We start from the raw sequence: 14,666 nt of genomic DNA on the forward strand, positions 1-14,666 counted from the left end.
GCCAGCTGCCTGTCTCCATGGAGATGTTATTTCTTTCCCAGGGCTTTTCCACAATATTTATTCAATTACTAGTGTTTTTAATGTGAAAAAACACCTTGAAAAACATACATTCTTACTGGGGTCGCCTCTCCACAGATCTGAAAAGTCTAGCACATTATATTGAGACAAGCGAGCGACTGACCTTCCACCAGAAACGTTGCGCAGTGCAGCTTTAAGACTGAGCCCCACATGTTCACTATTTTATTCATTTGCTTTTTGTAATTGAAGCCTATAATTTATGATGATTCTGGGAATAAACTTGTAGTAACTGTTCAAATAAGCCTATAAAGTCATATTTGTGCGTGATCTTTAAAACTGTTTTTGATGAACTGTTTTAAAGCTACCATCTGTAAGTAAAATAACTAAACTAATTACAGATGGTAGCTTTAAAGGAAATGTATTTAAGATTCTGGTTTTAAAACATGAACTTAACCGTGTCCCATATACAACGTAAACATGTTCAAATCAAATATAACTTTTACTGATAACAATTTGAAAGCTGATTTATTCTTAATTACAGAAACACTGGACGGGATGATTCGTTATAATTTGATGTTTTGGTTCTAAAGACGATTATCCAATCAGAAAGCAGAATGAGCCTGACCCGTATTGATCTTTATTTGTCAGAATCTCAAACCCCTATTCAGAATTATTTATCACAAAACAGTCTGTAGTGTTTACTGTAAACTTTCTTTGACCTAAGTCCTACCATTTCGCTTGCTGGAAAATCTTTAGTTTAAGATCGATTCCATAAAAAGAATTGCAGCTTTATTATGTATTGCCAACAAAGTCAATAAACTGTGACAACGTTTGGAAGTTTTATTTCTTTTTTTTGGTTACACACAACACATTCTTTCTTTGGATCAATAAATGTACTAACACAAAATCATCACGAATATTAACATTTCAGAATGATTCGTTTGTTTACATCATTCTCAAGATGCATCACATTTTTTAAAATATAATCACATTTATTAACACTCAAACTAAATAAAAGTTAATCACTGACTAAAATACACTTTCATTGGCAAAAATAATGTGTTTAAAGAATGATAAAAACGAAAACTAAATGAATAAAAGGGACAGATGGAGATGAGATCCAAGTGGCACTTTTGCACCAAAGCTCTAAACCGGAGCAAAAACAAACTTGCGTCTTAAGAACACGTCTGCAGAGGTGGTAAAGTAGCCCAAATCTGTACTCAAGTAAAAGTAACGCTGCTTCAGAATAATGTAGTGGTCCAAGAAATTACTCAAGACTCAACTAAAGTATTTGCAAAAATGACTACCTCAGTAAGAGTAACATCTGATGAATTAATATTATTTGAATGTCTATTTTCCAAGGATAGACACAAAAATGAGACAAACTAAATCAGATCTGAAGGAGCGTGCAAGAAAAAACAAATGTTCACTTCAGTTTATATTGTTAACATCAATAAATCTTTTGTCACTTGTGGATTTACTCACAGCAAGGAAGAGGAACCACAACTTTTATTGAAAATGCGAAAAAGTGTGTGGGTACTTCAATAATTTTTTTTTTTTTTACTTAAGTAGGCATAAAATTACAGTATGCTGCTAGAAAGTAGTCTGAAAAGTACAGTTTTTTTTTTAAAAAGTTATTCAAGTAAACTTAAGTGAGTACTACCCACCTCTGCATATCTGTCCCATCATGCATCAAACATTTATCACAGTTACATTATAGAAAAAAAACTGGACTATTGTGGATTTAGTCGAGTACATTAACAAACTCAAACTCAAAATAAACACTAGTATGGCCCACCAAAAAAAACAAAACAAAAAAAACCAAACATGAATATAATAGCCTAAATCCCCTCTAAATACTAAAACTCTAAATACTAAAACTAAAAACCACCTCCACCCTCCCATCACCAAACCTACATTACACAGTAATGAACGTATGTTTCACAGAAACAACAGCGTCTGCCACACGAGCAGAAGAAAGCAGGACCGTCTAACTGACAGTGGTCTGAGTTACATTTGGAAATACCTCCCGCGGAGCACCTGCCGCACCTGCCGAGACACGAGACACATCAGAACAACATCCACTTCACATCAGCATCGTAATAAACAGTAAAAGATGATGAAAGGAAATGATGATGGTGAAAATAATATTAGTGAAGTATAGTGACTACAAATGTTTATCTAAAAATGGGAAAATTAATTTCAATTATAGATATAAATTGGCCAAAATATCAATATAAGAGGCCCTAGCAGTGTGGTCATGTTGCACTACCACATTACTTTTGTTTTATTTATTATTTAATTAAATTTCAGTTGTTCTGTGTGTTTGGGGGTGTTGTTTTTGTGTTTTGTTTTTATGTTACTTATTATATTTTGATAAAAAAGATATGATTATTGATTATTGTATTTTGTTAAATGTTATATTCTGTTCTCGTTAATAATTTAAAACTACATAAATAATACTTTCCTTTAAATAAGATGCACATTGTGATTTGAGGAACTTAAGTACAAAATTTTACTGTTGCAATAAATGTGATTCACAGTGCAAAAAACAAACAAACAAACAAAAAAACATCAGCATCTTCAGTGTTTTTGTATTAGTGTTGTCACGATACTAACAATTCTAACACAATTTTGATACTACGGAATAAACTCCAAACAGAATAACGATTACGGTACCATGATGATAATAAAAAACATTCTTTCTTTATACAATAGAATGTTTTTTTATATTATCTTGTGTCTTATATGAGTGTAATCCCTCAGTGGTCCAGGCAGGTTCTGTAGTGGTCCATGGGTGAATACCAGAGGTGACACCAAGTCGTTGTTTTGCAAGTCTCAAGTAAGTCTCAAGTCTTTGACCTCAAGTCCAAGTCAAGTCCCAAGTCAAATCCAGACAAGTCCAAGTCGAGTCTCGAGTCACTGGTCCATAAGTCCAACTCAAGTCCAAGTCATTTGGTTTGAGCTTCAAGTCATTTCAAGTCTTTAAACCAAAAAAGCACAAATATAGTTTAGATTTTTGCAATTTATATGATTTTTAAACATAATTGTTTTTAAAAATCATGGTATATTTATACATGAGTATTTATATAAGAGTTGTAGAAATGCACATTTTTCCTTTTTAAATGTTTTGACAAGATCTTAGTGTGAATCATTACAGTCAGAACAGAAAGAATTAAGATTTAAAAGTGCTTAATAACAGTTATTTTCTCATGCGTCTCTACTGAAATGGAAGGATCATGTTCTGTGTAGTCCCCTCTGTTTTACTGTATTGTACTGTATATTACTGTATTGTACTGTATATTACTGTATTACTGTTACTGTATTGTACTGTATATTACTGTATTGTACTGTATTGTACTGTATATTACTGTAGTACATTTGATGACACCATCTCACAGTACTTCAGTTCCATCCAAAGTAACAAACAGAAGTGGGAGGGACATGTTCCAGTTTGTTCCTGTAAATTTAATCACTGCATTTATCAACTGTAAAGAGAAAAGTATTTTCTAAAAATATATTTTTTTAGGAGCAGCATCAAGTTTTCTCAAGTCATAGGCCTCAAGTCCAAGTCGAGTCCCAAGTCCAAGTCGAGTCCCAAGTCTTAGTCCATTTTATCAAGTCAAGTCTTAAGTCCTAATAAAAATAGTGACTCAAGTCTGACTCGAGTCCAAATCACGACTTGCAGGTCCGCATCTCTGTCGAATACTTTTTGAGCAGGTATCAATACTAAAAAAGTTACATTCACAGGACAGAAGTGAACGTTTCCTGAACAGCTTTAGAATGATGTGGAGCTGGATCAGAACACCCATGGACCACTATGGAACCTACCTGGACCACTGAGGATTACACACATAGAAGTACTATGATTTAATGTTGAAAATCATAAACTATTGTTTAAAGAAATAGTTTTTTTATTCTCATCGTGGTATCAGAATCGTTACTGAGTATCGAGTGTGCGCCTTGGTGTCGAAATCGAACTTGAAATTTCAGCACCGTGACCACACTCCGGCAGAGACATCGGTGTGCGTGGGACGGCGGGGACAGCGTGTGGTCTGGGGTGTGCTCAGCGTGTGGTCTGGGGTGTGCTCAGCGTGTGGTCTGGGGTGTGCTCAGCGTGTGGTCTGGGGTGTGCTCAGCGTGTGGTTTGGGGTGTGCTCTGTACCTTGTTGGTGGCGCCCCCCTCTGGCAGCAGCTGGCCGGGCACCTCGTTCTCCAGGTTGCGGGCCCCCGGGTCTGCTCCCCTCCTCATCAGCATCTTCACCGCGTCCAGCTGAGCCTTGGAGCCCTCCAGAGCACACACGATATGCAGCGCCATGTTCCCGCTGTACGTCTGTCAGAAGAACACACAACGATTACAAAAAACACCAAAACACCAAAATTGCCAAACTAAGTTAAAGTTTTGTGAAGAAATTGTGTCTTTTGAATGATTTGGAAAAAACAAACTTTGAGATTGCAATACATTTGTGATTTATGTTCTAATAATACAGATACAAACTACTGTCAAGTCATTTTTGTGGTTTAAATCTGCTCTTGGGTTTTTGACCAGTGGCACATGTTAGTCGCAATGTTATTAGGGAGACCAGACCAGACGTCCCTGTTTCACTGGGACAGTCCCATTTTTGAGCCCTGTGTCCCCTGTTTCAGTAGATTTATGCAAAACCCAGTGATTTGTCCCAGTTTTATACAAGAAATGTCACAGGTGTCCCTATTTTTGACCCATCTGATCCTGCCAACTGTAAAGCGAGACATAAACTGTCATTTGTTTAGGTATGATACATAAAAGCTGCTTAAAAATGACCAAAACATAAAGAAAATATGATTATACTGACTCAAATTAGTGCCAAATGCATAACAGTTTTCCTTAATTTCGCACTCATTTTACAATTTTATTATTACCAATCACCACAAACCAGAGATGTCCCAGTTTTTTATTTTGAATATCTGGTCACTCTAAATATTATTGTTTATCCACTATATTTACTTGAGCCACGTATTGCACTTCAAAATGTGTTATGTGAAAGGCCGAGTTTGGATCTACCCCTGTTTCCACCACCCCAGGGACACACCTATTGTGACATAATTATTTTGTTCTCCAATTCTTTTTTCTTAATCAGTGATACACAAAGATTCGGCAACGCCACGTTGTCATTTTGGTACAAATGAAATCCAATCTGCTCCCTAGTGTGATGCATATTGTGTATTAAAATGTCCAAATTATTACATAATGATCCACTGGTGTTATCAATTAGAAGTATATAGACGTGTTTATATACTTGTATATATAGAATTGTATAGAGACAAGCGCAGTGAGTCTTCTTCAAAAGTTATAATAAATTAATTCATTTAAAAATGCTTGTTCCAGTGAAATGAAATATGAAGAGGCATTTCCTCAGTTCTACAGGAAGCCAATGGACATGTTTCTATTCTTAAACCTTTTTCAATCAGCACTGTATTTTACTAACAAAATCTTAAATAATGAAATGTGTTACCATGTTATAGTTATAAGATTGTATTAAATACTTTAAGATGCTTTGCAGTGTCATCGAATGTTTTACAACTTTAGAACTTAAGATCTTTTCTCCACAAACCCACCAGACAAAGTCCTCATTAGAAGAGCATGCATATAGACTTGAGTGTAGCAGTAGTACAATGTAATAGTAGTAGTATATAGCAGTATATAGTAGTAGTGATACCCGCAGGTTGACCACAGCGGGGGTGCAGGGCTGGTTCAGGAGCAGATGGAGCAGATCCGTGTTGGCCTCCTCAGCTGCCATGTGAATACTGGTGCGACCGCTTTTTTCATCCTGACAGACACAAAGAGTAATTCTTTGGCCCCATAAACTCCATATGTCATTATTTACATTATTTTGTTATAGTTATAGACCTTACAGGGTTGTCAAAAGTATCAAAAATGACCATTTAATGTTGAAAATCACATTCTACTGAAGGGTTAGCGCAGGGTGTAATTCTGACCTTTGCCCCAACGGAGGCGCCGTTCTGCAGCAGAGCCTTGACACACTTGTACAAGTTCATTCCCATCTTCAGCAGACGGTCTCTCTCCTTACACGAGCCGATCCCCTGCCCCATGGCCAGCCCCATGGCCCTCACCTGTCTGAGCAAGGCATTATGGGACAGCACCGCCACATGGAGGGACGTCAGACCTGCAGGAGACAGGCAGGAATAGTATGTTTGATTTTTTCTTTTGTAGTACTAGCAGTGGTAGTGGTAGTAGTAGGAGTAGGAGTAATTGTTGTAGATGTAGTAGAAGTACACTGTTTTGCAGTTTAATTGGCAACAGTACATTTCAGCACTGTAACTATACTTTTACTTGAGTACATATTTTCAGTATTCTTTTCACCACTGTCATTATTATCATTATTATTATTAATAATAAGTAGTAGTAGTAGTAGTAGTACAGTTGCAGCAATCTCCATTACATTGTACTCTAGAAATGCAGTAGGACAGACTGCTCTTACCATTGTAGTTGACCATGTCGAGGTCCAGGTGTTTGCCCAAAGCTCTGAGGGTCTTAAACATGGCCTGAAAGACGCACAGGGGACAAGAGTGAAACTACAGTGTAATGTACGTGTCATTACAGTCTAGAGCAGGAGTGTCAAACATACGGCCCAGGGGCTGGATCCGGCCCTCCAAGACCTTTAATCTGGCCCTCGGCTGATTTTCTACTAAAATATTTGAATTATATTTTCTATTAAAATATTGGTAATTTTCTGCGGTGTTTATCATAGCAGCGTCTCTGTACGTGGCCCCTCCCACCAGAGCAGCACAAATGAAGACTTGTCTCTTTCCAAACGCTCTTAAAGGACGATCGTTTTGACTGTTGACCGTGACACCCTCATCAGAAAAATGTCCAACATGAGAAAAGTGGAGCCGAGTGCAGGATTTTACAACAAAAATGGACTTATTCCTATTTGCAGACAAGTTCATGTTCAGACATTGTGTTGAAATTGTGTTTTTCTTAAAGTTTCAGGTTGTTCATAATATTATAATATTTTGTAAAAGAAAGAGTTCATCAATTAAAAAAGATTTCTGTAAGAGATTTGTGTTTCTCTGCACAAATATTTGAACTTTATGTTATTTTTGGGATTTATATGACATGAGTTTTCTGATCCGACCCCTTTGGATCAAAGTAGGTTGGATACGGCCCCAGGACCAAAATGAGTTCGACACCCCTGGTCTAGTGTATGTATCGTATATAAAGAAACTGTTTTTGTTTTAAAAAACATATCAGAATCACATTTGAACTTGTGTTGCCAAAGCCTTAACCTGCAGACAGAGGACACATCCAAGTTTTTCTCATTCTCAGAAGTCAGTAGACATGTTTCTTTATTAAGTTATTTTAGATGAATATTTGTGTGATTTAAAATGTCCATATATATTAACATAATGGTTCTTGGGTGTCTATAACTATAGAACAGACACAGTGTGTCTTTAAACCAACTGGATTTGAGCTTTGATACAATAATCCAAATGAGAGACTCATGTGATTCATTCTGCTTTCTAATCATCTTGCTTTTTTATATTTTTATTTTTTAAGAACAAATGGATGGAAATGGCATATCAAAAATGCAATTTTAAAAAAGGAAATATTTATTCCATGGTTCAATGGACATTTACACACCTTAAACTTTCTTTAAGATGTGTGAATGTATTTTTTTAAACTGTTCACTTGTATGCATTCATAAGGTGGAGAGTTTAATAGAAGCCCTTTTGAGTGTTTATCTAGTGTGCTCTTTTCATTGTTATATGGTGTCTACGTGCAAAAGTAAATGAATAAATGTGTATGACATAATATTTGATTTGAACTCGTTAAGTTTGTATCTGGGGACAGAGATAGGTCGTGTTTACGGGATAGAAACCACACATTCACTTCCTTTTAAAACCATACGTGACGTGGAGTTTGGTTTCAGTCACGTTTCAGTAGAGTAGATACTATCTCTCACATCTCTTTCACACAACATGGAGTAGAGTAACTGTATTGTGTGTGTTGTAAAAAGCCTGGATAATACACAGAATAGGTCCTTCCAAGAATCTGGGCTGTTTTTTGTATGCTCTGTTAAACCAAGGTCAGCATCACATTCACTGACAGAAATCCTACACTACTGACCAGACAATACAACAGTACAACACAGTTAAGGACTATCTCCTTGTGAAATCATATACTTGTCATACACATTATCGTGGTCATAGTTTTGAACAGAATTTCATGTTTAAAGTAACTGTATGTAAGAGTTTTATTTAAAAGTCCTATATAACACAAAACTGACTCATCATCAGACCTGGAGTTGTGTTTGTTTCATTCCATTCACACGTTTGTTATTGTGTGGATGTTAGTCTGTCTACATCTCCAAACCTCAGAATGCTCTCATTTGGACTGACATTCTTAAAGTTTAAATCCGGCTTGTTTAAATCTAAAAAGCCTCTCTCTGGTCTGAATGGTCCCAGCATCTGCAGGGAGAAGAGCCGGATGAACCGGACGAGAGGCTGGGGGCAACAGGAAGACAATATCTGCCCAGAGTCTGGACACAGCAGGTGGGTCTATCTCATGGTTTTATCTTTGATTCAGTCCTTTGTTTTAGAACCTTGGTCTTTTTAGCAAGTTCCTAGCCTCTATTTAAAACTCATCATTTAAAACCAGTAAGAGCACAGGCTACATACAGAACCTTTAAGAATCTTACCACAAGGCTTTCAGCATGGCCCTTCTCCACACACACATGCACAGGAGAGCGCCCCCAGGTGTCCCTCATGTGCACCTGGGCCCCATGCTCCAGCAGGTCAGACACTATCAGGGGCTGGTCAGTGGCAGTGGCTATGTGCAGTGCAGTCTACGGGAAACAAAGAAGAGAACAGCACACAGAGGGTCATGACTTATGGTTTGACAAGACCCACCCTGGTCCCTCCCTCACCCCGCCACAGGCCCCACCCTGACCCCTCCCGCACCGCGCCCCAGGCACCTCCCTCACCTGTCCATTCCGCTCTGGAGTGTTCAGAGTGCCACTTGCAGACATGATAGATGCAAGAACGTAAGCGAGGGGCCTCTTTCCCTGGGCTACTGCGATGTGCAGGGGGCTGTATGGATGCAGATAGAACACAATATTAGACTAATGTTATGAGTTTGAGTGTGAGAGCTGCTCTAGAAATATCTAGAACAGAGGTCTCCAACCTTTTTCATCCTGGGAGCTACTTTTTATAAAACGAAAATGCCAAAGAGCTACTAATTTTAGCAGTTGACAGAAATTTTGTAAATATAAGAGCCATGGTAACACGTAGATGAGGTACAGTTATATGCCTATAAAACATAACCCATTATCCAGTCATCAGTGCACAAATTTAGACATCAAAATTATACATTTATAAAGGAAATAGACATTTAATCAATCAAATTTGAGTTATTGAGCACAATATGTATAATTCAGTAATCCCTTGGTGAGCTACTTGGAAGAGGGTGGAGAGCGACTGGCAGCTCCTGAGCTACAGGTTGGAGAGCCCTGATCTAGAAAATATATTTTATTGAAAATAAATAAATAAATAAACAAATTGGTCTAGTGGGACCTCCTGCTTGTCTCCATGGTGATAAACAAGTTTAACTTGTGGAACATTCCAGCCAAAGCCATACCATCTCCACAGAGACAAGAGGGTGGTGGACCCTCTACAAAACTACTACAAAACTACAAAACAGCACATATATGTGAGTTTTGAACATGTAACTTACGTATCTCCGTCTACGTCCCTCATGCTGAGCACTTCTGTGGGGACACCTTTGATTTTTTTAAGCTGTGCTTGGATTTGCCAGTGGAACAGGCTGGAGCCCAGAGGAACCCCCACGCTGGGCCCCACAGGACAGGTCTGCTCAGGGGGGACCATGGACTGGACCATGCAGGTCTGCTCAGACTGGACCATGGGAGGGGTGGAGGGTGTGGAGGGGCGGAGGGGGTAGAGGGGCGGAGGATACAGAGGACGCGGGGGATGCGGAGGGGGAAGGGGAGGCATAGAAGGGGTTAAGGGGGTTAGGGTCCATGAGCTCCGGGCACGGGTCAGGAGGTCCCATTTCAACTTCAAACCCTGTCGTGTCTTGAGATGGAAAACTCCAACAAGGTTTTTTCTGTAACATAAAGAACAGACCCTTACAAATACAGAATGCAAAACTGGAGGAGAACATCACGTTTATCTGTTGATACTTTGCAGCTGATGTCATCAACGTTCCCAGTTTGACAAGAAAGAGCTGATTTAACTGGTGAATAGGTGAGCTGAGTTGTGCTATTAAATACGTCTCTCAGATTTCAGATGATCTTAAATCTTTTTAGAAAATCTTTTTGTTAAAACCATGGAAACTGCTGAACATTCCACCATGGAAATACACATAGAACACCCCCAGCATGTTGACACAAGCAAGTATCAATACGTGCATTCATGTGAAAAATGGAGTTGTAAATGGAGCTGTGGGATCGGTCAGAATTCTATGGTGTTACTAGAAACCAGACGTCTTTATTTACTCGGGACAGTCCTGTGGTGGAAATTATAGTATTGGGTGTTTTTCTTTCTGTTGTCCAAGAAAGAAGTGTTAAAGGCCATATTATTCTTCGTCTAATCCTTTCTCTCACAGGAAGGCTCTAGGTACCATTGTGTTTTCCATTTACATGTCTGATGGTTATGTCACATGTGTGTATGTATGTGCATGTATGCGTGTCTGTATGTGTATATAAATATGTATGTAATGTGTATATGTGTATGTGTATATATATGTGTACAGTATAAAATGAAAATGTAAAAAAAAAAAAAAAGTTTTGGGGTTAAATTTTTATTTTATATGCATAATATGTCATTTCTTTAGCTATATGTAAATATTTGTTAAGTTCCGTGATCAATGTAAAGAAGCAACCACATAAATTTTGAAACTGTCATGAATATGGGTGATTTAATATAAGTTTTTTCTTCTTCCCACTCCTTTTTGAGAAATGTGCTTTTCTGTTGTTTACAATGTATATGTAGTATATATGATTATTGTTTCTCTCTTGGCACAAACTTGAAATAAAAACAATCAATCAATCACATGTTAAGAGTTTGATCATCTTCACTTGTACTCAGATACTCATGTAAAGGTGTTACATTTCAAAGCTAAGAAAGCCACATGGACTAACCTAAATACAAACTGTTCTTGGGGAAGGGCCTGGACTGCAGAAACTATTTGAGTCTTGTTACACCACTGCTCTGGGCACTGCAGCAGAAACTCTGTCTGTCAGTAGTGAGACCGTTTGTTACCAGTGCAAACGTAATAAACAAATCCCAGCAGTTTTCTTGTATGTTTTGGTATTATTTTACAGATTTACAGATTTACATGATAATCCTGTGTCTCCTGTCCCAGCAGATTTATTCAAACCCATTTATTTGTCCCAGTTTTATACAAGACATATCCCAGGTGTCTCTATTTTTGACTAATCTGATCCCTGTCAACAGTAAAGAGAGACATACATTGATATTTGTTTATGTAAAATACAGAAAAGCTGCTTAGAAACAACCAAAACACAAAGAAAATGTGACTATACTGACTCACATATTAGTCATGAATGGGCCAAGTGCAAAACAGTTTTCCTTAATTACACACTTGTTTCACAACCGCCACAAACCGGGAGTGTTCCAGTTTTTTATTTTGAAAATCTGGTCACCCTAGGTATGAGCAGTAATTTTCATGTGTACTTTGCACTTGTCAGCAATTCTTGAATATCATATACACACACTGTACTTTTACTTGAGTATAAATCAGCACTATTTCCATCAATTCTTCCACCACTTACATAGTTGTCAGTGGCGACCACGCTGACCGCTGTGTCCATGTGCTGAGGAACGTCTGGTCTGAGGTACTGTCCAAGAGCTTGTCTCTTCAGGAACATCTCATCCTCCACCTGAAATCCACAGAGGAGACGTTTAAAACTCGCCCAACACTACAGAATTTTTGAGTCTTAAATGATTTTTAAACATGAGACAAAAAGTGTACGTCTGTTCATCTGTTCAGAGCGCTTTTAGATTATAGACACAGTCAAAAGAGTGTTATTATTTCTTCAAACGTGGCTCAGAAAATGTTTTACCCAGACGGAAAGTAATCTTTTGTTTATTATTGGAAATTTGCAGCAGCTTTGCCTCACAGCGTGGATTTATTTAAATATAACACACATGATTTTTAAATAACGCTTCAGACTAGATTTGTAGGGATGTTTTTTGGACTGTGTGCCATGGATTTATGGAAAAAATACTAGGCTTTTGAATGTAAGAACATGGATGAACGTTACAGTTTCACTCCAGCTTTATGGCAAGTATTAAACTAATCATCCTCATTGTTACTGTTATTTCTCGTGTTTATATCTTGCTCTTCTGTCCCTGATGCTCTCTTTTATTGGCTGTTGACGTGGTGATGTTTTGTGGTTTGACAGATCAGGTGTTGTGATGTGCAGTTATCCATCAGCGGGTGCAACAGCATGCGGTGTTTTGTTGTGATGGCTTTTACAGAGGTTCCATGCCACTATTTAGACACTGACGTCTAATTGTTGGAGTAGTGGCATAAACATTATTTTTCAAGAGTCCCACTACTTTTTTTTTCATTGTCTAAGTAGCGGAACTCCACTGTTTTTCAAACATTTCGCTTTTCCGACCTGAATAATATTAATAAGATAATAATAATAATATTAACCCCCTTAACACCTGAATGTATAAAAATGTATAGAAAAAAATATTTTGTGTGTGTTTTTGCCTTTAAGAGGATGGTAATTTAAACTGAGATTATTAATTTGACTATAACACAATAAATACATAAATCTTTGTGTATAAAACAAAAACAAACAAAAAAAATTAAACTAAGCCCTGATGAAGACCAGGTTGGTCGAAACATGTTGGTTTTGGCCATTTAAATAAAGGCCTTTTAACTATATTTTTCCTCGTGCGATTTTTACTTCTTTGGAGTGCCTGGAGTCTGTAATTTTTTAGCTTTGATCCTTTTTCCAAGAGCGCCCTCTACCTGCTCCCACTGCTTGGAACACCTGCAGCAAACAGCCACATTTTTGTTCTTTCTGTACAGAAATTTGTGTATGTATGACAACTAGAAACAAGTTCTTGCCAAAGGTTTCGAGGAAGGTCCTGCATTAGGACTAAGTGACACCGAGGGAAATACAGCCTCTGTCTCGACTTATATCTCGATCCAGACGGTTTGTCTCATATTTGTGACAGTCAGCGTTAAGGGGTTAATGTGAGAGCCTATTATACTTTCCACTCACATATATCATAAGATGCTTGTGCTCTTGATCAGAGAATATTTGGGCCACAGAGGAGATCAGACAGTGGGAAAATGTCCTAACTAATCACCATGGGAACAAGTCATGCATTTTAAAAAACAGCATAGGCCAGACTTCAGGAAAATATCGACTCTAAAACAAAGGCTGCATGGACCTTTGTGCTTCATTCATTTGGTCATGTAAGTGATCTGTGGAGAACACCATGCCGCCTAAATAAATAACTAATCAACTTCATTGTGTGAGTTCAATGAGACGACACTCACAGCCCAAAACACACTTATGACGTGTCTGAATAGCGATACTAAAAAGTGTCAGTAAAATGGCTCATCTAAATATAGGCACGTCGTAAAGAAGGGATGGACCCTGTTTACAGAGTCATCAACTCCCACTGAGCACTGCCGTTTTCTTCTTGTTTCTTTGATTAGGTTGTTTTAGATGAATATTGCTAGAAGTATTTCTTTAGTCATTACCATCTGGCGTCTGATCTTGAGCAGGTCCCTCACAGTGGCTCTTCTGTCCAGCGTGGGCCACGACTCAGAGAAGAGACAGTCTGTGGACATGAGGACAGTTGAGATTTAGTGTTGGACAAAGACAAAGCAGATACACAGATAGAACACGGTCTGATTTTCTGTCAGGGTTCCTCTTCTGTGTAGTGGAACTCTTACTGCAAATGTGTTCACCCAAAAAGATTAACCAAGGAAATCCTTCAGAGCAGTTAAAGGAACCCATCTCTAGATCTTGAGCTAGTCTTGGGCAGGACTACCTTAACTGGACCTATTGTGCATGTTTTGGGTTGATGGGAAAAACCAGAGAAAATGGGGAGAACACTCAGCCACCGTGACTTCTTCTCTACAGTTGGCAAGTTCACACGTTCTTGACTTAGGAGCACGTTTGATGACTCAAACATTACAATCACGAGTTTTCCTTGAATTCTGACTGACTCTAGCAGTTCCGGGTAATCTCCAAGTGGAAAGTAATGAAGCATCAATGCAAAAGTACTGTACAGTTTGAGGTATTTGTACTTAAAGTAGATTTTACAGTGGATTCGTTTGACTTTTACTTCACTAATTTTAAAGGGCCCATCTCATGCAAAATCAACTTTTCAGAGCTTTCTACCTTCTAAGAGTGATGTGTGGGCCTTATGTTTGCTGCCCAAGTGTTTTTTTTTATATTGATTTGGCGTTTTTTTTTTTTTTTAAACAAATTACAGCATATTTCTGCCACCCTCCCACATGACAATGAACTAAAGCTGCTACAACGATGACGCGGCAGATACACCTATGACGCATTTGACGTAGCAGAAAGCGCACATAGGCGACAATTCCCACATGAACACCTAAACAAAAA

At 38.1% G+C, this 14,666-nt stretch overlaps 1 protein-coding gene across 1 annotated transcript; it reads right to left on the reverse strand.

Annotated features, from left to right (window-relative positions):
- Positions 1–843: 843 nt before the first annotated feature.
- nfkbiz (nuclear factor of kappa light polypeptide gene enhancer in B-cells inhibitor, zeta) lies at positions 844–11,934 on the reverse strand. The gene is made up of 9 exons (XM_055165330.1): positions 11,832–11,934; positions 9,752–10,141; positions 9,003–9,108; positions 8,718–8,864; positions 6,498–6,561; positions 5,995–6,182; positions 5,715–5,825; positions 4,184–4,351; positions 844–2,067 (listed from the first exon to the last, which is right to left on the reverse strand). The coding sequence occupies exons 2-9, from the start codon at positions 10,027–10,029 to the stop codon at positions 2,029–2,031; spliced, it is 1,101 nt and encodes a 366-aa protein (XP_055021305.1). The 5' UTR covers positions 10,030–10,141; positions 11,832–11,934; the 3' UTR covers positions 844–2,028.
- Between the last annotated feature and the right edge of the window lie 2,732 nt (positions 11,935–14,666).

The sequence above is a fragment of the Boleophthalmus pectinirostris genome, unplaced genomic scaffold (assembly GCF_026225935.1).
Source record: "Boleophthalmus pectinirostris isolate CB_2022bp ecotype Guang Dong unplaced genomic scaffold, ASM2622593v1 HiC_scaffold_11, whole genome shotgun sequence".
NCBI lineage: Eukaryota > Metazoa > Chordata > Actinopteri > Gobiiformes > Gobiidae > Boleophthalmus > Boleophthalmus pectinirostris.